Source organism: Plutella xylostella, chromosome 22 (assembly GCF_932276165.1).
Source record: "Plutella xylostella chromosome 22, ilPluXylo3.1, whole genome shotgun sequence".
NCBI lineage: Eukaryota > Metazoa > Arthropoda > Insecta > Lepidoptera > Plutellidae > Plutella > Plutella xylostella.
The window spans coordinates 9,215,402-9,241,069 of NC_064002.1; the positions used below are offsets into that span (position 1 = coordinate 9,215,402).

General features: G+C 36.9%; 1 protein-coding gene across 1 annotated transcript in view; it reads right to left on the reverse strand.

The window, feature by feature from the left end:
* The window catches only part of LOC105390259, a 57,755-nt gene that overhangs the window by 16,643 nt on the left and 15,444 nt on the right, over positions 1–25,668 (reverse strand). The window contains exons 2-3 of the mRNA XM_038122504.2: positions 4,408–4,703; positions 1,942–2,075 (exon numbers count right to left, since the gene is read on the reverse strand). Coding sequence (XP_037978432.2) covers positions 1,942–2,075; positions 4,408–4,480 — 207 coding nt within the window. The 5' untranslated portion in view covers positions 4,481–4,703. The remainder of the gene's footprint in view (positions 1–1,941; positions 2,076–4,407; positions 4,704–25,668) is intronic.

The following is a 25,668-nucleotide window of genomic DNA, read 5'->3' on the forward strand; positions in this document are numbered from 1 at the left end:
TTTTACAGCGTCGATCCTTAGTTCCTAAATTCCCATTTAAAGGCGTGAACAAATCGTGATTGCGATGTTAACGTATCCATTTGAGGAACCAGAAACGCTCAGTATGGTTCCCGTGCATGTGAACCACGTTTCCATAACATGTTCATCTATTTACAATAGCTTTTTTTCTCAAGCTAGACAAATGTTTGAATTGAATCGCCTCAGAAATAACAACGTGTAAGTGAAGTTCTGTAAACATATACCGCGGTGCAGATCCTAGCGCCCACGCCGCCGTCGGCGTCGGTGGTCTACCGATACATTTGTGTCTATTTTAAAAAGTTTTAATGCAATGCTCAAGCGCTTTTACTGCTCCGATCCCTGTTATCATTACGCCAGACACGTGTAGCTAATCAGACTAGACGGTGTCCATCATATTTAATTTTACAGTTCTATTACAATAGCTTTGGTTAGAGATTAGGCGAGCCCGGTAGACGCCGCGCGATAGTCGCGATACTATTGTTGTGAGTTCTCCGAAGACTAAAATGAGAGAGATTTGCATCGCATTACGCACTCGTCGACCCGTGGCGGTACCTAGGTAGCCTAGGTACGTGTCGCGAAGATCTATTTCTGAGCCTTTCATATGCTAATCATTCGCCTGTGAGTTGACAGACTGGAGGCGCGAACAAACAGGTTTTAAATCGCAGACGGGCGAATTCCTCTAAATGCTATTGATTAGAACTACATGATGTAATGTTTTAATATAGGACTTCTAGCAAACGAATTGACCTGGGACCTTCTAATTTATTTAATTCAGTATAGGCACCTAGGTACCTATAATATTGTTGATTTGAAATTATTGTTTGAAGTCGTAAAAGTAAATTGGCATGGCCTTAACATTTTGCTCCCGATGAAACGGTTTTAATTGTTAGCAGTCTGGATACGAATTGTTTTTGCGAAGGCATTCTAGATTTCAGTCTCGGTTGTATAATATTTATAAATACACGCTGTATTTATTAGTGCTGTAACTTGTAGTAGAATTCATGAATAACATAGTGTGGCGGAGTGCTATTTGAAACATTGAGTTTGGCACGGTATGAAAATTTACACACAAGTGTCATTTAATAAATGGAGCAATTTTTTGCTTAATATTTTTTTGTGATCTTATTGTTATGTGTTGCAGGTTTTTAACCTTATTCGTATGATGTAAACCTTATAAACCGGTAGAAAAATACAGATAGGTAAGTACAACAAAAAAACAAATCCTAAAATAATTAATTACTAAATTGTTTTGTACACAGAAGTATTTGATTATGAAATAAATTGATCAAGAGTTTGTAAACAATTTATTTTACTGTCAGTTTCGGGAAAGCCAACCAGCGAATTTGTGTTGAATTGAGAACAAACACAAACTGAAACAATGCTGAAGTTCGCAACACAAAATACCGAGAAATTATGACAACCGTTCAATTTCTAGGAAAATTTGTAATGAAACTTTAAATTTGGTATTATGCTACCACCACCGCTCCTAATGCTCCTAAATCTTAACAATCATCATCATCACAACCCATCAACTGCTGGACCACGGGTCTCCTTTACCTAAATGGAGGAAGTGTTTAGGCCTAGTCCACCACGCGGGCATAGTTTGAATTGGTGGACCCCTCAACAATGTGTCAAAATAATATTTTTTTCAAATTGAAATTCATCGATGTGCCTACGATTGTTACAGAATCTCCGCAAGGGTAGGAATGTACCAAAACTTACTCCATCATCATCAAGTATATGCAGGTGCATAGAAAAGTAATCTGAACACCTAGCACGGGCTGCATGACGCGCACGCCAAGTTTTACGTCGCGCGGCTTCGAGATCGACATCTTGACGTGAGCGTCTTGCGCCCCGCGCCTTCAGATAATGATGCTTTATCTGCAGACTGTAGACGTGTCTGTAGGCTGGTGAGGAACTGACCTTGCATGCGAAGAGCGCGTTCTGCCAGGTGGCCTTGCTCTCGCTGAAGTAGTAGCAGCTGTGGCCGAGCCGGATGAACTGCGGCGGACACACGTACGACATCTTGGTGGAGTTGCGCCCCTCCACGCCCTGGCCTGCGACCGGGAGATAAGGTTATACAGGGTGTTGCGAAAAGGGTATACTAAGCCGAAACCTACGTGTGCAGCATCAAAGCCCGAAAATGAAATCAGAATGACAAAATTCGCAAAAAAAATCATTTTCCATAGAAACTTCGTTAATCACATGACTATTTACTATGGCTAATTTTGTCATTCTGATTATTTTTTTTTTATTTATTAATCATACCATTGTTACACAGGTTGTTATAAGGCATTGAAGTGAAAGTGGTAAAAACACATAATACGGGTACCAACAAATTAGGCTGTTTTTTTATTTGGGTACATCTCAGACACGGTCATCCGACCCCAAGCTAGGCAGAGCCTGTGTTATGGGTATCGGACAGCTGATATATCTACACAAATACATAGATAGATACATATTAAATATAAATATCAAAACCCAAGACCCGAGTACAAATATCTGTCTTTAAACAAATATCTGCCCCAGCCGGGAATCGAACCCGGGACCTTCGGCTTAGCAGTCAGGGTACCACTACACCAGTCGGTCGTCTTATGTATAAAGAGTACCTATGGAGAATTCAAAGTCAAAAGTCAGAAGCTAACATCAGCTACTGTAATAGCCCGTCGCATTGCACATTAGAAGTCGAAGGACCTATAACTTATTGTATGGATTTGTCAAATGTTTGAGATAGAAGCAGCGCTGATTAATAATAAATAATGTGTGATGGCAGCACGGTAGCTCGTCATCGTTTATACTGGATATTGTATAGCATGCTTTGTGGGCGCCAAAAGTACATAACAATGACAATAATATATCATATACATACAGAATGCAAGTTCCGAAACTATTTTTAATACCAGTACCTACATTATACTCATCACTGAATTTATTTAAATTAAACTTGGCCGCCATGGTGAGTTACTCTAGCTTACGATAAACTAAGTTTAGGAGTGCTGCAGCTGCGCTAAACATGACTCTTTGTATGGCAGCTATCTTGCTCGTCGTTTTTTTCAAAGGTAGAGTTAAGTAACCCTCCTGTTACGAAATCATAAGTTACAAATCACTATAATTACAGTCATGAAGTCGTAACATACGACGTATCAAGTGCAGCCTCGTTAGTACCGAATACTTAAGTAACTTAATATATGGTTTGCTGAGTTATTTATGGATTCCCATAAAGATCTTTTAGACAGTTGTTGTATGGAAGCTTGCATTGTACTGCCCACGAAGATTTCCTATTAATTGATTGTTATATTTTAAAAGAACTGCTACACAATTTGGGCTAGGTATGTAATTGTGTGCGTACAGATTGGAAAGCTCGCAGGCATCATTAATATTCATTACAGTAATAAAAATTTCACATGATTTAACTAATGTTGGGTCTATTACAACAAAGCACAGAATATGCATGTTACGGTCTTTTGAAGCTAACACTCATTAATAACAGTAATAATAAATAGGTTTATCATTGCAATGAACTAAACTGCAAAATGAATGTACTGCCTAGTCGGAACAGGCTTTCATCGCGATATATAATTTCCAACTTAATCATCATCATCATCATTTATTATAACATTCCCGACGAGCTAGTCTCTACATACATAGTTGAGCATCCTGTTAACTGTCATCACTCATCAACATTGTCATCATTATTTATTTATTTATAGTGTTTGTGGCGATTAGGAACCGCTACAAAGTAATATAAAGGTCTAGGGTTAGATTGTTTACTATAGCAGAGAGTTTATGTTTAATGCAATTAGCTGTAGTAGATACTTACATAAATACATGCTGCTGCCCTAACTGCGACTCTATATTGTATTTAAAGTACAGTTTGTACGATACCAATAGCTTTTGTCTGTTCGTTTTTTCCAAGCTGAAGTAACCTTCCAGGTGACCCGCCGCGTACATCGCTCAGTTTTCGCTGTTCTTTTGTTTCCAAGTAAGTTCAAGAGTGATCAAAGCTGTGTTTTTTTTACTTATTCCAGTTTAAATTAGCCAGCGTCTGAACTCCACATTTAGAACAAACGAGCTCAGTATGGCATGTCCATTATCCTTGATTGATTAACTTAAAATTATACGTGGGTAGGTTGCATGCAAATTTAAATTCTTATCACAAAATTTACGGTCCTTCAAACTAAAGTGCGCAGTCCCAAAGTCATTATGTCACCATCTAATGATCAGCATTTCTGTATTAGGTACGTATGATTTATGTATTTGTAATCCCCTCAACTGAAGATGCAATAATGAGAATTCAATGTGTCGTGTTGTATTAAACTCATATTAATAGTTAAGCTTGCATAAATAAGCTGGATGTAGAGGGTATAAATACACAAAAAAAATACTTACATTGTGACCAAAACACTATGAATAGTATACCAGCTACCGCCAACCATTTTCCCCGCCTTTCCAAAGCTTCCATTTTGAATAAGGTTATCTAATATCCGTTACACTAATCAAAGAAATTAACACTGATTAACACTGGGGTTTCACTGACGGTTCACTCATATAAAAGCTTCTGATTTTGAGCATCATATCTAAGTTATCACTGTGTTTTATCTTTCACACATTTTGATGGAACCAATTAGGTACGTAATTTTAGACCCGAATAAATTTTGCACCCAGTTAACTTTTCTGCAGCTCTCCTGAAACAAAAATATAAGTTAATTAGAAGAAAATAATTAGGTAGGTATGTAACATTATAAAGTAAACCTTTAGTACAAAGAGGCTAGGCTGCTCAGTCAATGAAGGTTGTCACTAAAATATAATTGTCAGAGGAGGTTCTCATATTGATATGAAATATTTTGGTAAAGCATACCACTGAGATAAAAAAATATTTAGTGAAACATCAATATCTTTTGGGGAACAAAGACCGATTATTATTGTTAGTTATAGATTCAATTTAGTTAATAGCAGCATAAACCTAGCTTTCAAATGTAACTTATAGTAACCCCAAAAGCTGTTATCTGGATCTAGCAGCTATCGCAAGGATGTATCTATAGTCGCCCACTTTCTAAGTTAACCTAAATGCTAGAAAGTTAGCCCAATGTGTATCATTACTGCACTTTATAGCATGGCGGCGCGAAATTATAAGGCTTGGAGCGAATGAGTGGGTTCACCCGTCTCCTAGCGGCCGACTGTATCAGAGCTTCTCGGAATCCGGGTGCTTTATACAATGGCTTTTCGAAATTCAACTTAGATCAGCGCTAAATTTAGTTATGTTTTTTAATGTATTTTATTGCAATATAATAGTATACCTAATGTAAGATCTGACATTTTAATTTACAATTTTAAACTTTGGTATACTTATCTATACAGTGAAGTATAGAATACCAATTATACTTACTAATTAATGATCACCAGCATTAAACTGATAAAATCTCTATTACTATATGAAATGATTTAAGTCCTTATTCTAAGCGTCCAAATGATCAATGTGGCTATTTCAGAATTTACAGTTGCCAGCCCGCCGTTTATAGTTAACTATAAATCTTGATATTGCATTAGTGCCAATTTCTCTGCATTTCTCCGGAGGACATATTTCTATGTAGTCATATCTTACTAGTTCGTGAGGGCAGCATTTAACAGTATAATGTTAGTTTGCATGAGAGATTTCGTATCGAAATTACAATTTCGATTTTGTATCTAGTAGGTAAAAGCTTTTCTTTAATCAGTATTTGTGCACTGAATATATTTAAGTATTTACTGAATGAAATCATAACATAAGAAAATTTTGCGAGATATAAATCTTCGTATAGTGACAATACCAGGAAAATAGTAATTAGCGAAGTGCATGAATATTGCTCACATAATTATGTAGATTCCACACGCACTATCGCGTGAGTTCGGTGATAGATTCATCGACCATGCAGGGACATATTCACTCACACTTACATTATCATTTTAATTAGGCCCTGTCAAGATTTTATATAAGTACTTTTATATAAGTAATTTTATTTTTATTGTTTAATTTTAATTTAACTGAATCAAAATTCAAGTATGACACTAGAGACTCAAGCAGATGCACACTGCACAATGTACACGCAGATACTCATCATACATTCACAGTACACACAGCACGAAATCCAGTCAACTATGAAACAGTAGGTGAAGTGTGACCATTGAAAATAGACAAATGAAGTTGAAAAGTATTGAAGTGCATGTAAGTCGACACTCGGGGTAGACCACAAAGCCATCCAGCTGGAAGACTAGACAATGGGAAGTAAAGGGCACCACTATTTATGGCAGGACGTTAACCTGTACTTGACACAATGGATATAACCAATATTTAGTGGAATTTAACAAACGTGTTTGCTGGACTTACAAATTTAAAGCAAAGTGAACTGATGTGTCTTATAGGAGTTGCAGGTGTATTTATATTTGGCGATCGAAACACAACATACATTGTATTTGATGTATTCAGAGTCCTACGAGCAATACGGTTTGCCTCTCTATCCACTTACACGAGCCGTATTTTCAAGTGCATTGTATTTGATTTGGCCTGCACCAGCTCACTCTTATTACGAAACGACGAAGGGCGGAATTCCTGAGGAAGGAGTGCTGTCAATCGTAAGCATCGTAAGCACCATGTCTTACTGTCTTCCACATAAGGGTGATATTGAGTGGATGTCTGCTGTCTCAAGAGTGCTCCGGTCTCGTTTGCATCTGAAGTGTGCATTACCATGCGCTTTGTGCAGGAATATGTTAGATGCGTTTATTGATTGTGGCGGGAGAAAGTCTGACGAATGGCTGTCCTCGGAGGTTTTTTGTAAGTGTTTCTGGGGTATTATTATAATATGTTGTACATTCGAGTAAGAGCATCGAGGAGAATAACGGAGAACAAAATCGATGATCGATCATTCGTTAAATATCATTTAAGATTTTGCGCTTCATCAGCTGGGAAGATTCACTCGGCTGTCATGCATCCAAAAATAATAAAAGCTGTTCATTTTGGGATGACGTTTACGTCGATTATTATGATATTTTGGGCGAGTATTTATAAATTATTACCGTCGTTAAACTGTTATTGTCTCGACCTTCAAGGGCCGGGTTGGTCTGGTCACATGCAATGTACAGTTTTAGTGACAGCCGTAAACTGATCCCAGGTTAAACGGGGATTTGTAGTAAATATAATTAAATAGCGATGCGTCATCGGCTGCGTGATTGATGTGCGGTGTGTGGCTTTATTTGTCGACGTCGGTAACCCAGCCGGGCCCGATGGATGAGCGGTTCTGTTTACTTAAATCAGGAATTACCATTTAGCCGTGACCTACGTATTAAGTATCTCATTCATGAGTCATGCTCATGTCATGAGTCTCATTACCCACTGAGGCATTTTTCCTGTATTCATTCATCTTATGTTCATGTTTGTAATACTGTTACTTTTGTGTGCAATAAAGAGTATTTTATCTTATCTTATCTTATCTTATGTCTTATGTATTTATAGTAATATTGTCTACAGTAAAAGCCTATTGGTAAATAAACTTTTTAGTTTAAGTATATCAGTAGCATGTACTTATTGAATTATATTATATCATATACTTATCTACAATCCACCCGGTAGTGTGACTTTTGCAAAAGTAATAAATTAAACTTTCTTCGAGCAATCAACTAGTGAAATACATAATAACTACTTAACACAAGCTAAGTGGCTGAGTACACTTACTTTGATCATAACATATAAAAAAGCGGTAAGAATCTCAATACGGTATGTCACGATTCCCAATTCAATTGCAATTTACTTTCGAAGACAAAAATTCTCGTTAAATCTGAAGAACGTTGACCCGTCTCCGTTCATTCATGTTACAACCGACTTTCCCGTATCGCCAATATTTTTTGCAATTTAATGAAGTCACTGGCAGTTGAATTATAAAATCATCGTCTTTTATTCATTTGCGAAATTATTTTACGACCGACCGGCGTTAAAATAAAATGTAGCGGAATGTGTAAGAAGCAAGATCATGCCAAGCATGCATCGACCTAGTAATAGTTCTAATACAGTATTCATGAAGACCTAACTTTACGAATTTTCCAGGAAGACTCATGTTATAAAAGTTACATTTTCGAATTCGGAACACGAAAAGCACTAAAAGATGTTGTGTACCATTACCGAAGCACAAATGTCTTTATCGTAAACTATTGTGTAGATGTTTAAAGGATATTTCTGCTTAGTAACCGTGTATAACATGGGTTATCCAGATATTTTTCTGAATGTGAAATATGGATCCTCTTATAAAGAGGAAAAGTTAGAAAGTGGCGCTATGACTGTATTCCACTGCCTCCATGCTTCTGTACGGAAATCCAATGTGGAACGGCTATTCACTTTAACTTTGTCGTTATTTTAATGTCGGTGTATGTGTGTTTGGCAAACTTGTTGCACATTAACTTTTAGTTTATAGACAGACGTTAAAATAAATTGTGGGCAAATAAGTACATATCTTGGCAGCCGACAGGCTTGACAAACATTTACTGCGTGCCCATGAACATTACTGCTACAACTATGTAATGTAGCGGTAATACATGAATACAAAAGCCCAATCATTAGTGACAACCAAAACCTTTAATACTAGTACCTATATACAAAAACAACTTCTTAAAAACATAAACAAACTATCGTAAAAATGGCATTCATACGCAAATGCGTTTAAAATGACGTTATGACATCATATCCCGTCGGCCTAGTGATCGTGTAAGCAGGTGAGCAACACATGTAATTCTGGTTATTATAGTCACAGTAGGGCACTTGTGGGGTATTTGTGTGCAGGCCAAATAGCCTTTTAGTGGAATAACAAGATAGCCGGGACATGCGCCCGCGCCGCCGCATCTCAATGAGCACGGCTGGACGAGGCCAGACTGCACGTGGCTTGTGTAGGTTGATCCACTGATCTTTGAGTGGAGGCGCTTCTGTGTTTACAACGTGTTGCAGTTACAATGCATATACTGGGTGTTGCAAAAATCAAAAGGAGTGAAAAATAAAAAAAAAACCAAAGGGAACAACAGATTCCTGAATTTTATTGTACGTCTTTTGGAAATTCGTGAAAATTCCTAGACAGGTCAAATGTATGAATTTGATGACCAGTATTTTCTATCTGATGATTTGGATTCGGTACCTGTAGAGTTAGGTACGGGGGCGTTGAAGGCTGAAAACTTTATTAGATCTTAACGAAAGTTGCAGGATTTTACGCTACAGGGCACCTTAAATGTACACTATATTGTAAAGGTACAAGTATGAATAAATAGCCCGTGTCACCGTATTAAGGTTATGTTTAGAGAGTAAAGCGACTATTTGCCATTTCTAGCCAGTTTCTTAGTTTACTCGGTAGAACTGTACAAAGATGCCGAGTCTCCACGGTTGACAAGGCAGCTCTAGGGACTGGGTGTGTTCTTAAAGAACCACTTCACTTACTTTCTTTTCAAACACATTAACTATTATAGTCATTGCATAATTATTAACGATTTTAGTTGGTGATATGTCTACAAACATAATTAAAATATAGGTAGGTAGTCGTTTAATGAACTAGGTATGTAAGTATGAAATTTATGCAATTAAATCATGGGTTAAGCACAATATTTTTTTTAACGTCAATATCATTTTTGCACGTAAGAATTGCCATGAGAAACAATTTACAGTCATTGCTCATTTTTAATAGCTTGTCAGTCTTCAAACGGGCTAGGCGCTGCAATCCTAGTCCAATTTCTGTTGATGAGAAAATAAAAGCTGCGACGTGCGTACGCGCAGCGAGGAGAATGCGAATCAGTTGATTAGATGAAGAGAAGGCGCCAGCAACGCGCCCTGCGGCGGACCACCATGGCGGTGTTTCTAAGCTTCGCTAAACATATTGTATAATTCATTTAGGTATTATAGTAGGTAATACAGAGTATAATAGTACATTATAATATACACAGTTTTGCAAAAGAGGTATACTAAGACGAACAGCGTGACTCAAGGCGTAATTATGAGAGTAGAATATACTGGAAACAAAATTGTTTATATTATAGCAAATAAAATAATCATGACCATGTAGTGAAACATCGTCAAATACGTATATTAATTATGGTTCCAAATTAGCGATATATATTTTGTATTTACTTAGTTATTTTGGACATGGGCAGCGCGTTCGATCTTGATGTCTATTTGATGAGTTTACGTAAATCCGTTGTATAAGGAAAGCTAACTGGGATGTGATAATGACTGTTGATTATTTTTATGTGAAGATTTTTTAAACCCATAAGGTGATAAACGAGGCTGCGGCAGTAATATTCGCCCACTTTCATGCAAATTTGGTAACGGTCTATGTCTGCGGGTCTAATCGTCTCGTCTTCATCAGAGTTCAATGACAATGTGTATCGCTGGGTGTTTACATAGACAAGATTTTGTTTGACTATGTGTTTTTATATCTCTATTTTGTCTAAAAGCATATTTTCTCGAATTTCTAAATATTGTAGAACTAATAGACATCGCCTCCTTTCGTTTTACTATAAGCTCGTTTACAAAACGTAACTAAAACTAAACTGAATTAATTTAGCGCTGGCAGTTCCGAACAAAACAGACGATTATAATAAAGCAATGAAATAGACCAATATGGCTTATTTTGACAGTCTTCTATTAGTTGTATGTTGCAAAGAATCGGTCCGATTTTTGCATTTAATTATAAACCCTGTACAATTTCCCGACCTTGGTCTATACATATCGGCTTCAGTGAGTGATGTCAGAATAATTTTCAGTGGGCACAGACGGTAGCTGACTACAGTCCACCCACTACAATAATGTTTTCCAATAAATCAAGGTAGGTAAGTAATAAAAGTTAATGTGTATAACATGTTGTAGGTCTAGGTTCGACGTTCAATTAGAAAAAAAAAATAGTTATAAATGTAGGTATGTAGCTTTACGCATATTTTATCGAAGTCTTCATTACAGTGACAATAACAAAACGGACAAAATTGTATTAACTATGTACATGCCATGCGTGTTAATTGAATAATATTATGATCAAGAGAGTAACAAAAACTATTTAATAATAATGAGATCATACGAAAGTGGTTTGGTCCGCAATGGACTTAACACGGATTAAACACAAGCTTGTCACGTCATGAAGTGATCCCCTTAGCGAAAGCAATAGCTATAATTATTTGTGAACGATTTCACTTGATCCCAATTTTATGTAACTGAAAGTGTTTTTTTTATCTGAAATGTAATCGGCTACTACTTATAGGTACTTCAATAAAGTATTTATTTTACGAACTAGTTCGAATATTTCATAAGTTTGGTATAGAGTGGTGAAAATTGCCCGGACATCGGTTAAAGTCAAATAAGTAGCTTAACTGTGGAGTCCCAGTCCCAGATATTAGATATTTTCTAACCACCCGAGTATGTGTACAACCAGACTCTCTCTCCTCTAGTTTGAGGTTCACCTATTACGTTCAAAATTTTACTTACGTTATTATTATTATTTAAATAGCTGTTCCCGCGCGCTTCGCTTCGCCTTAAAAAGTTTTCCCGTGGGAATTCCGGGATAAAAAGTAGCCTATGTTCTTTCCCAGGGTCTAAACCGTATGTATACCAAATATCATTCAAATCCGTTCAGTAGTTTTGGCGTGAAAGAGTAACAGACAGACAGACAGACAGACAGACAGACAGACAGACACAGTTACTTTCGCATTTATAATATTAGTTAGGATATAGGTATCTTGCTGTTGATTAAGGTTCATTAAACACTTTATTAAAAAAAAAACTATTGCAAAATTACAAAAGCGTTATAATTCAAATGTAGGAACTATTTCAACTTTCACGTCATATTTCACTTTTTATCGCAGTATATATCGCATCGCCTCTGAAAGCTGGAGGGTTACTCTACCTTGACAAAAAAGAGCTGATATGCGATCGGTGCGTTTTAAACCTCCTTGCATAAATTATGAAGCCACGAAAAGGTCGCATATTCTGGGTCGGGTGAGGTAATACTCTGTCCAATTTTATAAATGAACTCTCAATAAATCTTGCGATTATCGATCGTTAAACGATAACAATTATTTATTATTGACTTGTCCTTTTCATTTTGGATTTCAGGGATATTTTCGTAAATAATTATGAAGTAATTTTGTATGCATGAAAGCCCACACAAAGATAAATAATATTACCTACCTACTCATTATAACAGAACTGTAACGTTTGTTCCCAACAATACTATAAATGATTTATACTTTATTTTCTTAGAACCGCAAATAACTCCCGAGCTGGGTTATGTAAACGAACGCCAGTATTGTGGCCATAAAATTAATTATGACGTTTAAAAGCTATAGCCTCAAAAATAATCCTAATTCATGGTCTAATGACCTCGCGAGGTGTGAAACTGTTACAGCTTTGTAGTCTATCTCACTCCTAAGTTTAGTGCAGATTTCTAAATCAAACCTATAAAACTTTGTAAGTGCGGCGATTCGTTATCTTAGCATAGCTATATGAAATCATCCTTATTAAGGCAAAATTCCATAGGATTTACAGCGGTTTCAAATAAAATTTCTTTACATATTGGCGATTTAAATCTGTAAAATGTAATTTCAATATTGCATGAATTGAAATAACCGTTATTTTACTAGTAATAAGTATGTTAGTGCTGATGGATAGACCAAACAGTTGAAAATCAAAGTGGTTTATTGTTTACATTACACAGACAACTAGGCAATTTTTCTTTTAACGTTGAATTTTCGCGAATTGCTGCCATACGATATCTGTAATTCCATTTCCGAAGTAACGAGTTTATTTATGTTTACAGAACCTATTTAACTTTCGTCGGCCTTCCATCATCTTGTAGAGATACCATCCCACGCTTTGCATGTATACATATACATACCTATACGTAATTGTAGAGATATCTTTAACATAGTCGACCTATTTTTATTCCTAGATATTCTACTCTTGCGCTGCGCGCACTACACTCACGTATCATTTACTACGTTGACGTGACGGTTTCAATTTGAAAGTAAAAGTGTTAAAGTGTGAAGTGTCCCATTTTCTAAATACTGAGAATTTGTTAAATATACTAATAAACCCACGCGGGTTTCTGAACAGGTTCATTGACGATTACTGCTAGCTACATTTCCGGTAGTAACAGAATGAAGTGAAATACTGATTTCTGTGGCAAATCGTGTTCTGAACATTGCACTATGAATATGATCTAAGAGTATTGCTGACGGAATTTTTGCTTCATTCAGGGAAAGATCACGAATTCATTTTGACACTTCCATAACCGTTATTCGGATCCGATTACGGTTAGAAATGTGTTTTTACTTGAAAGTTATGAATTTGTAATGTGTTTTTATGAATCTGTCACTAATTAGTAATTAAAAGTACTTTTTAAATAATTACTCGTATTTCATCGTTTTCACTTACTGACAAGCCTATAACGTAAAGGAGGTACTTACCTACATTGTGAATCACAACAAAATGAATCCCTTAATTGAATCGAAAGCAACAGAATCCTTAACTGTACCAGGAGTGCAGGTGTTGCTGGAAGTAGGCCAAACTGCAGCCGATGCCGCGATAGCACAACGGTGCCTTGTTAGCGAGCGCATACTCCAGAGTATAAAGATGTTTAAGCGATGGAACCCTTTCACTTTAATTAAGGAACTGGTGTTTCGTTAGTGAGATACAGATCACGGGAGGCTCGGTTTATTTTTGTTGATATTGGTAGGTAGGCGAAATGGACGGAGCTGTAGTTAAACTAGGTAATATAATGTATATAGGTTGGAATCTTATTTTTGATGAAGGAAGATCGAGCAAAACAAACGGATATAAACATACTTAGGTATATTATTTTATCATAGTGGCTTCTTATTCTAGTCTACACACAGGTATTAAGTAGAATGCCAAGTGGTTTTACATAGATAAACATTGAATCGCTGTAGATATAGAATTTATGTATACTTACATTTTTACTTTTTAACCCAGCTATTCGTGAACAAACGGATAAGAGTTAAGAAGGTACGGTACTTGTGTAGAACACTATCCCTGCATTTTGGGTATGGAAATGAGTAAAGCATTTTCACAAAAAAGCTCTTTAGACAGTAGGTGAGTACTCAACACTACTCATCCGTCATTACGATCTTGAGTGACGTCCAATAAGTCATTATGTCAGTCCGAAGTCATCCCACACATGTAGTAAGAGAACAAAAAATGTTTACGAAGATTCATTCATGCTTTCGAGATCGGAGAAAAAAGTTTTATGTTCTTTAGTCAGGCGCTACTGTGTGCGGTCTACTACTTCTTTGTAAAGTCAGCAAAAGAGATATGTATGCCACCATACCGCAAACAGCAAGAATTTATGTCTTTTTCTGACTGTACCTACTAAAATATGAAAGGATGGCATGGTAAGTACTATCGACCAATATCATGGAAGTAATAAGTACTGTTGTACGAAGTACCTATTACTTCCATGACCAATACATAGTTCGATGTTATATAGGGATATTACCGTATTATACTGACTTTTCATCTCAGGAAGCCTAGTGATGTTTACAGTTCAGCCGAAACGTTAATATAAACACGATTTAATATTGAAAGTTGATTCAAACCACAATATTCCGGTTTTGCAGTAAACAAGCCATTGTTAAGCTTTACTAAGCCGCTATTACCTCAATAAGACTATATTTAGATAAAAGCTTTTAAATCAGACAACTCTGGTTAATAATGAATGCAGTAATTCTGTTCCTGTTCAACTGTTCATGTTAACAGGATATTGCAAAAACTGCATTTATAGTCCATAGTTAAAAGTCACATGACCAACAAAGTTTCTATGTAAAATGAATATTATTTTCGCGAATTTTGAAATTCTGATTTAACTAATTTTCGGGCTTAGATATTACATGCTGCACATGTAGGTTCCGGTTTAGTATACTTACCTCTTTTAGAACACCATATATATTGGTGATTCAAATTAATCCAAAATGGGTCATACAACTTGTTAGTTTGGAAATTTGAATTCTATTTTTGTTGATAAACAAATATAAATAAATATAATTTTGGTGCACACATTTTTGCAGATTAAATTAGATATTAAATAGAAAACGGCCACGGCTTTATTGTGTAGGTTTGACACAAATGTCTCCAGTTTTTAGAGGTGAAACACAGTGTGGGAGCTTAATGTTTAATTAATAAGTTTTCGTTGGAATTTTATAACAGTTATTAATTACCCATTCTGTTGTCAGCGGCTTCCATAAAGACACAAAGGTTGTTTAAACGTGTTGAATCCACAATGGTTGGAGGTATTTGTTGATATCTCAGACCGACTAACTTGATTACAGGTATCAAAACATAGAATAGCCCACAATCCCACTGACTACATTCAGAGTATCCGGTCCTTAGTGATTAGTTTAAGGCTAGTAAAATTTAAATCTGCTCATTCTGAAGCTACTCCAATATTTTCGTTTTTACAACAATGTTTTTGTCTACTGGATCCGACTATACAGTATACACTATACAGGCTACACCTGTGTTGTGGTAACAACTGAAATTTAATTCACTCCTCTCATCTGTATTGTATAATAAAATTATGTACTTAAATATGAGTATTTTCTTCATTATGTTTTTTTATAATAATGGATGGTCCTGAATGATAGCCACATAGGAAGAGCATACTTTGGTGTGCCATAAACCGTTGCAAGTGTACAAGTAAAGGTTCCCATTGTATGAATTGTGTTATATACTTTAGTTTTCTAAAGTCCAGTTATACATAAATGATGGAGTGGCTGGCTGCATTCCCGGCCTGAGCTATTAACACGTTATCATCCAGACGCAGCGGTGTCGGGGCATGTCCCGTATAAGGCCTGCACCGCATTACTGCATAAGATCATGTATTTGCATAGCATGTACCAGGCTGCCATAAGAGAACGCATGTAACATGGGCCGAATTGGGCCCGGGAGAGCACTTGTAAAATAACACTAACACTAACAGAAAACATATAGGACTTGTTGTTTTGAATTGTATTAATCCGTAACAGAAAATGTTATCTTTAAAGTAAGTAGGTACCTAAGTATGCGGTAAGTTAGGGTGGATTAGATATGTAAATGCCGCTATACATTTTTACTGGCAAAATAAACCCTCATATTTATATGCGTCATTGGTGTTTTGAATGAAACATCCAACTCCAGAATGTTCAAGTGCGAATTAGAAAGATACATTGCGTCATAGTTTTGCCCTAGGAAATTGTGCGTTATCACGTTACCTACTAGGTAACTGATAAGGCTTAGTTTATCAAGTGTTGTTACAGAGATAACGAATGGCAATCTGGCCCTTTGTGTTTTACTTGTTAAGTTATGATACACGGAAATTACTATAATTTCGGTCCCTACAAATAGTTTGTGTTTATTTTATACCTATGTCTATAAATAAACAAAAATGAAGTTTTATACTTACTTTAAAAATATATCAAATTCAAAGATTTAGAATAAATACGTTTGTTTATTTTAATAGATTGTTGTCTTATAATTACTACAAACGTGTGTCAATTATTGCTCGATATTATCCGTGCTGTTAGTAATCGATAATATTTCAGTAATTTATATCAATTATCATAAATCATTTCATAAAATTACAGAGTTCATTCACTCAGACCCAAATATTAAGCTAAAATGCATTAATATTATTCCACAGAAAACAGAACGCGAGAAAAACATTTCCATCTTAAAATCGGCATGCTTGCAGGAAAAGCTAGATGTTTACTTTTTAATTTTGGAGGAGTATAGTGATTGCGGGCGGCCTGAGGTCCCGTGATTGTCATGGAACACATGAACATACTCAAAGTATCACGCTATTATGATCTAAATATCGATAAGTATGTCACTAGGTGACTGCCACCTTTCCGGGTGTTTTATCTAATCAGTCGAATGGTATTAGATCCAGTGAGTCGTTCGATAGATGTGAGATGTACTATTTTATCATTTCATATTTTATCCTGCCAAACTATGCCAGCTCGATAAATTGTAGCATAATTGAAGCGGTGAATATTTATCACTTGTTTGTAAGTAGGTATATAAAATAGTGTGTTTTATTGCAGCTGCATTGAGTATGTTTATGTAGAATGCAACTGTTGGCAGCCTTAATTTGTACTCGCCCGATTATACATTTATTAATTACATTACATGTACGATGTATGAGTACGGAAATCCAGCCCTTTTCATGTAGGTAAGTATGTCGATAAAACTAAGTACTTATAGATAAAAATAGCAGTTAGTATTTGGCTTGGCCAACATAATTAAGTACCTACATATTTTTGTGGTTGAGATTGATGAAATATCAAGTACTCTAACTAAAAATAGCCCCAGTTGTTCTGTAGCCAAACCGCCCATATTGCGAAAACTCGCAACTATAAAAGCTACCATAAATTATTTGCACAAGTGCTAAATCGTGCACAAAGTACCTGCACAGTAGCTATTAAATCGTGTCGTCTGTCCGTCCTTAGAACAGTGTTCACCTATTAGCCGACAAATTAACATTCTTGTGAAGTCACGTTTCAGGTTCATGCTAAAAAGGTTACTGGTTTGCGACCTCCTTACGACGAGATCACCATTGAATTGACCATAGCTATGGCCTATATAGGGTTGCATTTTGTAAGTGAACTTCATGCCAACAGATCCAGATTTAACTGCACTCTGTATAGATACAAGTAGGAGAATATTTATTGTGCTCTAAATAACTAGATTTTACGATAAAAAAACTTTCAAAACTTTAGGTAGCTGAAACACCTTTAGAAGTCGTTTCATCAAGATTCAGACAAATACATGTATACGATCCAATTCGGAGCGAATGAGGTTTGCGTGATAGCACTAATGGACTGAAGTGAGAAGATAGGGGAACCACAATTATCGTGTAACGGGCAACTATTCTTGTTAACCCAACTAGTTGAACTTGCACATAAATTATAATATCCCGGGGTGCAGTGGTTCGGACCGGCCACCGCAATTACGATTAAGACTTGACGAGTTACTGCTAATTAGATTACAGCTTCAACTTGTATACGATATGTAATATAATTTTATCGTAATAATTACCCCGCTTCGATTTGTTAGCGGTTTAAATCTGCGGTTACGGATTTATAGCAGACACAACTATAATTAATTGTTACTTAAAAGCTTTGCTTTGAATCCTGAAATTGCACTTATTACCTTTATCATTTGTAAAATTGTAATTGTTTCAAAAAAATACAATCATAACACCTAGATAGATATACCAGACTCGTAGATTCCTAACCTGAGGTACACACTAAGTGAATAGTCCCCATTACACAGGATCGTGTGTTGAACCCACTTGCTCTGCGCTTGCGCATGGCTGAAGGCGCAATCCGTCCCGCCGCCCCTTCCGCGTTGCATCCCGGCTATTCACTTCTACAACTTGCTAGCTATACATATTGGCTACAATTGGACAATGCTGATCTAGTCAAATTAGTAAAAACAGCGCTACCGTTCTTTGGACAAATCTAAGAAGAGTTGACGAGAGCTTGAGTCGCCTAGACAAAACGATGCAAGGCTTTTGTTTCCATATTTATGTTGTTCACAATATAGGTACATGAGTTGCGGACTTATGACCGCGGTAAACGACCCAATCTATGTCATTATGAAAAATGTACGAGGCCAACGTGTAACCACCAACAAGTCTGTGTCTACATGTTGGGCATTTTCTACAACTCGACCAACGTATATAGGAGGCTTTAAACGAACCATCACTTAGGTACACAGAATACGACTTTAAAACGTTGGATAAAATTGCGCCGCCGGAAATTTATCCACGATCCCAGTCGGAGCTTCTACTACTTGAATGTCGGATGTACGGTATTTATTGGCCTCATTCTATTGAGGAATTCCTTCAGTGGTTGGATTTAGAATTTAGAACATGTACCAACAGATTGAACCTTCTTGTTAAATATTATAAATGTCGACAGCCATTACAAAATAATACATTACATTATAATACATTAGAAACCTATACAGTATAGTATACACGAAGTCGAAGTGCTATTATTCACTTAATCTACACAATGTTTTTTTCTACACACAGTTAAAAAATTCTAGGTGTCTCAAATGGCAATCAATTTTTGAATTCGTAACTTTGCTACGACTTTCCCTCAATTTTTTTTGTTTACTGGTGTACCTATTGAAGACGACGTTTCTTTACCGTAGTCATATGTTCATCGCAATGAGAATAGCCCTGAGACCGTATGCCGCCACCACGCCCCTGAGCCCGCGGTCCACTACGGGTCCCGTTGCACCAAGCCTTATGTACGTACACAGGCTTTCGATATAATTAATTTGACCAAGATAAGAGGGAACAAGCCTCAATCTGCTGTAGGTACTCGTATAATGCACATGAAACTGTATACCGAGATGAAATCTCAGTGAGACGTTACGATCATGAGCTCTTGACGTAGAGGAGTCGTAAAAGTCGATGTCTTTTGAATCCGATACTGCAGTCCGAATATACAAACGTTATCAGATGCAAAGGAGCCGTACGAAAATATAAACGTTTCTTTAGTACAGTCATGTCCAATGTTTTTAGACAGTTAAACCACTTACAACAATTTAACCCGCAATTACGGTGAGGCAACAATGAAAAACGTTGTAAAGAGTCTTGAGAGCCTGTTCAAAAGGACCGGTCCAGATAAGTGCCGCATTATCAATCAAAGCAAACTTCGCGCCGCGTGTCGCCTCTTAATTAATTTAAACCGGACACCTTAAGTACATGCACCTTAATTATTTCAGAAATGAGCTCCTTCGTATGACACTACAGGGCTGGTTGGAGAAAGTGAGTGCCTTTTATCAGATCGCGAGCGGTGCCCATTTCGTAACGTAATCCTTGGAAATATTCACGATTTATTTAAATGTATTGAGAATTTTGTAATTTATTTGTCTTGCGAGCTGTCTTCGGTGTGATAACTTGAAGGAGCAATTTTAACAGCCGTGAGTAATTGGACTGGCTTATCGTGAAAGGAATTGTGAAATTAAAGGTTTAAAATTGAGGCTGATTAATTAAACAGGTTAAACAGAATATTTTCAGTAGATACCATGGTTAGAGTAAATTGCACCAAACATTTAAACGGAATTAAATCTATTCTGTAACGTAATAATTAAAACGCTACAAACTGTAAAAAGTTCAGTCTAAAAAGTTCCTACAAGTGTACCGTACTCCGTAGTGAACTACTCGTAGCAAGGGCAGCGCGGACGAAGCGCGGCGCATCTTCACAAGAAGTGTTTCTAATTGGACGCACGTTCCTTCAACTTGAATGCAATTACAACAATTTTCCCCCATTCACTCGGTGTCAGCTGGCGATGGTCTCGTATGACTCTCATTGAACTTCGCGTACATACCGTAGAAGTAAATACACTAACGTTAACAACTTTACTTTGTGGAAAGTACAGACAAACATACTGCAGGTCGCAAGCAGGTCGCCCTTCGACGGCCTACTATACTTGACGTCAGAAAGGTAGCAGGTATGAAGCAGTGAAGAAGTAGATATAGTGGCTGAACTAAGAGAAATGCGAGGGTCAGACTGTAGTGGTAGTAAAGCAAGCTTATACTGTGTTTGCTAATGATGATTAATCCATTTATCAAAAAGTAAACATTATTTTATTTATCTATTCTTCATTGCACAATATACAAATTAAAAAATTGACTTAAAAAATAGGTCTGCGTTTTGATTGTATTTCAGAAAATGAAGATCTCGATTAATCCATCAAACGGTCCAACACAACCGTACAAAATCGAATCGGCCGATTACTAATTGTTCAAGTGTGCGCGCTCGCGTGTCGCGTAATGAATAACGCATGCTCTCGCCGAGTTATCGATTATAGGACATTACGGTTTTTGCACGATTCTATTCTATCAAGTGCATTCTATTACGTAATGTGTTGAATTCGTTGACATTGTGCTAGTTTTATTGAACTTACTTTGAGTTAGCTATTATAAAGTAGAGTATCAAATACATTTTAGTTTATGGTGATCTTAAGAATAATATTCTCATTGTACTCGTCATACATAATATACCAATATAGGTGGAAAATATAATCTACCTTGTGATACATTTTCTAAGAAATATATTTATCATCTATTTGAATAGACTATAATGATTCATATTAGCTACCTAGATAATAGATAAGAACGGGCATTGAACCTACAGTACTTTCCTTGGATTTATTTCAGATTGCATTTTACTGCACAATTGCAGATGACTAAATACTAAATTAGTCTATGTACATTGTACATTCCACATTCATTATTTTCATACAATTCACGCAACACGCAACATGATGCGCCAGTGTGAGAACCGCCCTAATCTGTAATTTTTTTCTAAGTGTTTTGTCTACTACTTACTTTCAGTTTCATAATAAATTCGTGTAATCAGCGATGGCCCAAATTACCTGGAAAAGAGATAAAATTTATAAGAAAATGTTATCTTCCGCGTTTTACAATGCCTTTCATAGAATCCGCCGTGTTTCGGCTGAAGGAAAACTGTTATCTATCATTGTTACGCAATAATATTTAAGGATTTACTCACAAAGTAATCTATATCTGGGAAAGCCCCTTGTAAAATCTTTCATAAAAAAGTGTGTACATTTCCGCGAATCGTCAACCCTTACAAAATGCATTTCCGTCCTCAGAATGAAATTTTACCGATAGGTTATTTTTCACTGTACATTGAGCTGTCACAGTGATGGAGCGATACTGTGTGAGTGAATGAGCGAGTAATGAATCGTATCGTTGCATCGGCTCATCACTCACGCTGCAACAAGTGACATCATTATGCCACGATGATAATTCCTAAACGATATTTGATATCGTAACCAGATACCGGTTAATCTGCGTAACTGAACTGTATACACGGTATTTAACGGTATTGAAAATATACTTATGCGTATCAGTGTATTATTTATTTGATAGAATTAGTTTTATTATTATTGTTAAATTATTCTAGATGCACATTATGTCGATTGCAGATCGAGTATGCACATTTCAATATTATTATGGAATTAATGTCTTCTCAAGGAGGCAGGTAGAGTTTATAATAATAATAATAATAAGCGGCAGGGCAGCTTGTGGCGAGCTGTTGGGCACTAGCGACCCCACCCACCCGATGCCGGGGAGAATCCCTGTTCCTCATCTCTGGCTTGCCTTTATTGGTTGTCCAGAGTGAACACTGACGAGGAACAGGATCTCCCACCTCTTGCTTGCCTTCATTGGCTGGCTTGAGTGGTGTACCGCTAGAGCAGCAATGCTCGAGGAAGGATGTATTACCCAGTAAGGTGCTTGTAGGGATCTTGACCGATCACGCGATTGTCCTGAGAGCCGTGGAATACCTCTCCTTCCTTAGCACCTCATGCCATGTTGCCCCCTTGTTGCTACGTCACTGTAATGTGCTAGCGACTATTTTGGGGGGCCCATTTAATGTGTGTGCGAGTCACCCCCTGCCTTTTTATCCGTGTGTGAAACATAGGTCAGGCAGGGGCCATAGTCCTTCCATAGTCCCAGTTACCCAGTCCATTTAGCACCCCACTCCATAGCCCTGTATTAGTTTTCTCCATATCCTACAATAGTCCTGCACTAACCGGGGGTTTTCCTTGGGTTTACTTCCATAGTTTACACAGGGAAAATCATCGGTTGGTGTCACATTTCATATAGATTAATGTTGTCAAACGGGCCTCTACGTGTTGGCTTCGGCCCCATGCACGCCTTCCAAATGCCCGGGACCCCATGGTCCCGTGATGGTAACGACACATAATAATAAAGCGGCAGGGCAGCTTGTGGCGAGCTGTTGGGCATTAGCGACCCCACCCACCCGATGCCGGGGAGAACCCCTGTTCCTCATCTCTGGCTTGCCTTTATTGGTTGGCCAGAGTGAATACTGACGAGGAACAGGATCTCCCACCTCTTGCTTGCCTTCATTGGCTGGCTTGAGTGGTGTACCGCTAGAGCAGCAATGCTCGAGGAAGGATGTATTACCCAGTAAGGTGCTTGTAGGGATCTTGACCGATAACGCGATTGTCCTGAGAGCCGTGGAATACCTCTCCATCCTTAGCACCTCATGCCATGTTGCCCCCTTGTTGCTACGTCACTGTAATGTGCTAGCGACTGTTTTGGGGGGCCCATTTACTGTGTGTGCGAGTCACCCCCTGCCTTTTTATCCGTGTGTGAAACATATAGGTCAGGCAGGGGCCATAGTCCTTCCATAGTCCCAATCACCCAGTCCATTTAGCACCCCCTTCCATAACCCTGTATTATTTTTCTCCATATCCTACAATAGTCCTGCACTTACCGGGGGTTTTCCTTGGGTTTACTTCTATAGTTTTCACAGGGAAAATCGTCGGTTGGTGTCACATTTCATATAGATTAATGTTGTCAAACGGGCCTCTACGTGTTGGCTTCGGCCCCATGCACGCCTTCCAAATGCCCGGGACCCCATGGTCCCGTGATGGTAACGACACATAATAATAATATATCTTTATTTCAGGTGTAAAAAGCCCATATCATATCTTAATTACACTTACATTTATAAAATTAAAATTAAAAGATACAGAAGTAAATATCATATTTATGCATAGTACCTATCATTTGTCAATCTTAAATTAATTAACACAATGTCAATACGCTGTCAAACAGAAAAAAATGCTAGTATAAAATGAGATTTCAGGGAACAGTCATAGAGTCGAATTTTAAACAAAAAATTTAAGGTTTTGACAGCATTAAAATTACAATTTCAGCCTTCAGAATCGACATCAATATATTTTTTATAATGCGTTTTCTCTACATATTTTTATACAATATAAACAACCAACACAAACACATATCGGCGCAACCCTATAGACAGGTACTTCACATAAACACTGGGCTAATTTATAATGGATTTATTTCCGGCTATCAGAGTTGGTAATTATATTTATATCTTTCGCTCCAGAAACGCGTGTGTGTAAGGAGCATTATTTAGACGCATGCGCTTGCGCAACTCGATGCAATAAGTGCAAGCTGCGCGCGGATCTGTCTGTACATCCTGGTTCCTAATGTTGGAGATGCTATTAGGTACACGGAGATGTGATTAAATGTAGAGTTTTTACGATTAAATTATGGAAGTATTTTAATAAATATTTTACATATAATTATGTACATAATTAAATAATCCATATCATCACGAATACTCCATATACTAGGATAGCTGATAAGTACGGTCAATAAAATATATTTGTGAATAAATGTTTAGTTGAGTATCATATTGTTCAACCACCTTGCAAAGCATCAAGTTATAAAGATTCTGTTTAAATACCTTTACCTAGAGTTATATATTTTATAAGCTTTATACATTCTTAGAGGTATACCCACCCTTTCATACTGGGTGATGTCATGCGCATATATTGAATAAATTGATACGATCATGATCGCCATTTATAGAGATAAGTTAATAAACGATGGGAACATTTAAGATCTTTGAAAGCTATTGTATATGTATAGTGGTACATACATAGTGGTCAGTTTACTGTATAATGATAATATTACCAATATTGCTAACTATAATAACTTCATATATTATATGGCTATATATATAACAATATAGTTTATGTAAAAAAAACTGTCCATCCGTTTATGAGTGACGACGTATGATACGTTAAACGTACTAACTTATAAGTATACTGAGCACTAGAAGCAACACTGGAACGTCTTTATGATATTTCAGACTGTGTCCACAACATCAAATTATGAATGATTATTGTAAAAAAACTGCAGACTGTACGTTCTGCACTTACTACGAAAAAGACAAGCAAATTTGGTCATCATGAGTTCTCAAGGGGACATGAGTGGAATCCACAAAAACCTCTTTTCCAAACCAAGTCACATTTTGATTCTCAGGAGGGTTTACTCTAGCTTGATAAAAACGAACAAACATGCTGTTATAGAGTCATAGATATAGTGGAGAAGAGTTCAATATATGACTAATTTGATATTTAATATTATTTTTGTTTGAGTGCCCAAGATTGTTTTACCCCGGCTTCCCCTACAAAGAAATAAACGTACATAGAGTCGTGGTTAGCGCAGCAGCGCTTAGAAACGTAGTTTTTCGTAACCTAGAGTGACCCCCCAACTCGCCAGCTTCGACTGAGTTTGCAAATATTCACGGGGTCCAATTCCGCGAATGGAATTATAAGTGAATTTCACGCCTCGCGAGGTTTTCTAGTTCGGTAGCTGCTGGTTAGCTTTATTGGACTTAAGATGCTTGTCATTTTTTATTGGATTGCACGAAATTATCGTGAAAGCTCTCTGGAAATTTTATAAATATGAAACAAAAGCTTTTAACTTTAAGTTTTACGAGTAACTTTAGAACTGTCTAACCGGCATGTATTATTCATTCATAATTAGGTTACGTAATGGTTAAATACCGTCCTAACTCCAGTACCTAAGTACCTACATTGTGTCATGTAATTATCGTCCTCATAAAATATCAAACACTTTTTTGACCATCTTAGTCATCGGCGACGTGGCGGGTTTCAAAAAAATGTGTGTATTGTAATTGGCTTGATCCAATAAAAGCCATTTAGATTACGCAATAAAAAAGTTTTTCAATTGGCGTTACGTCTACAACTACATC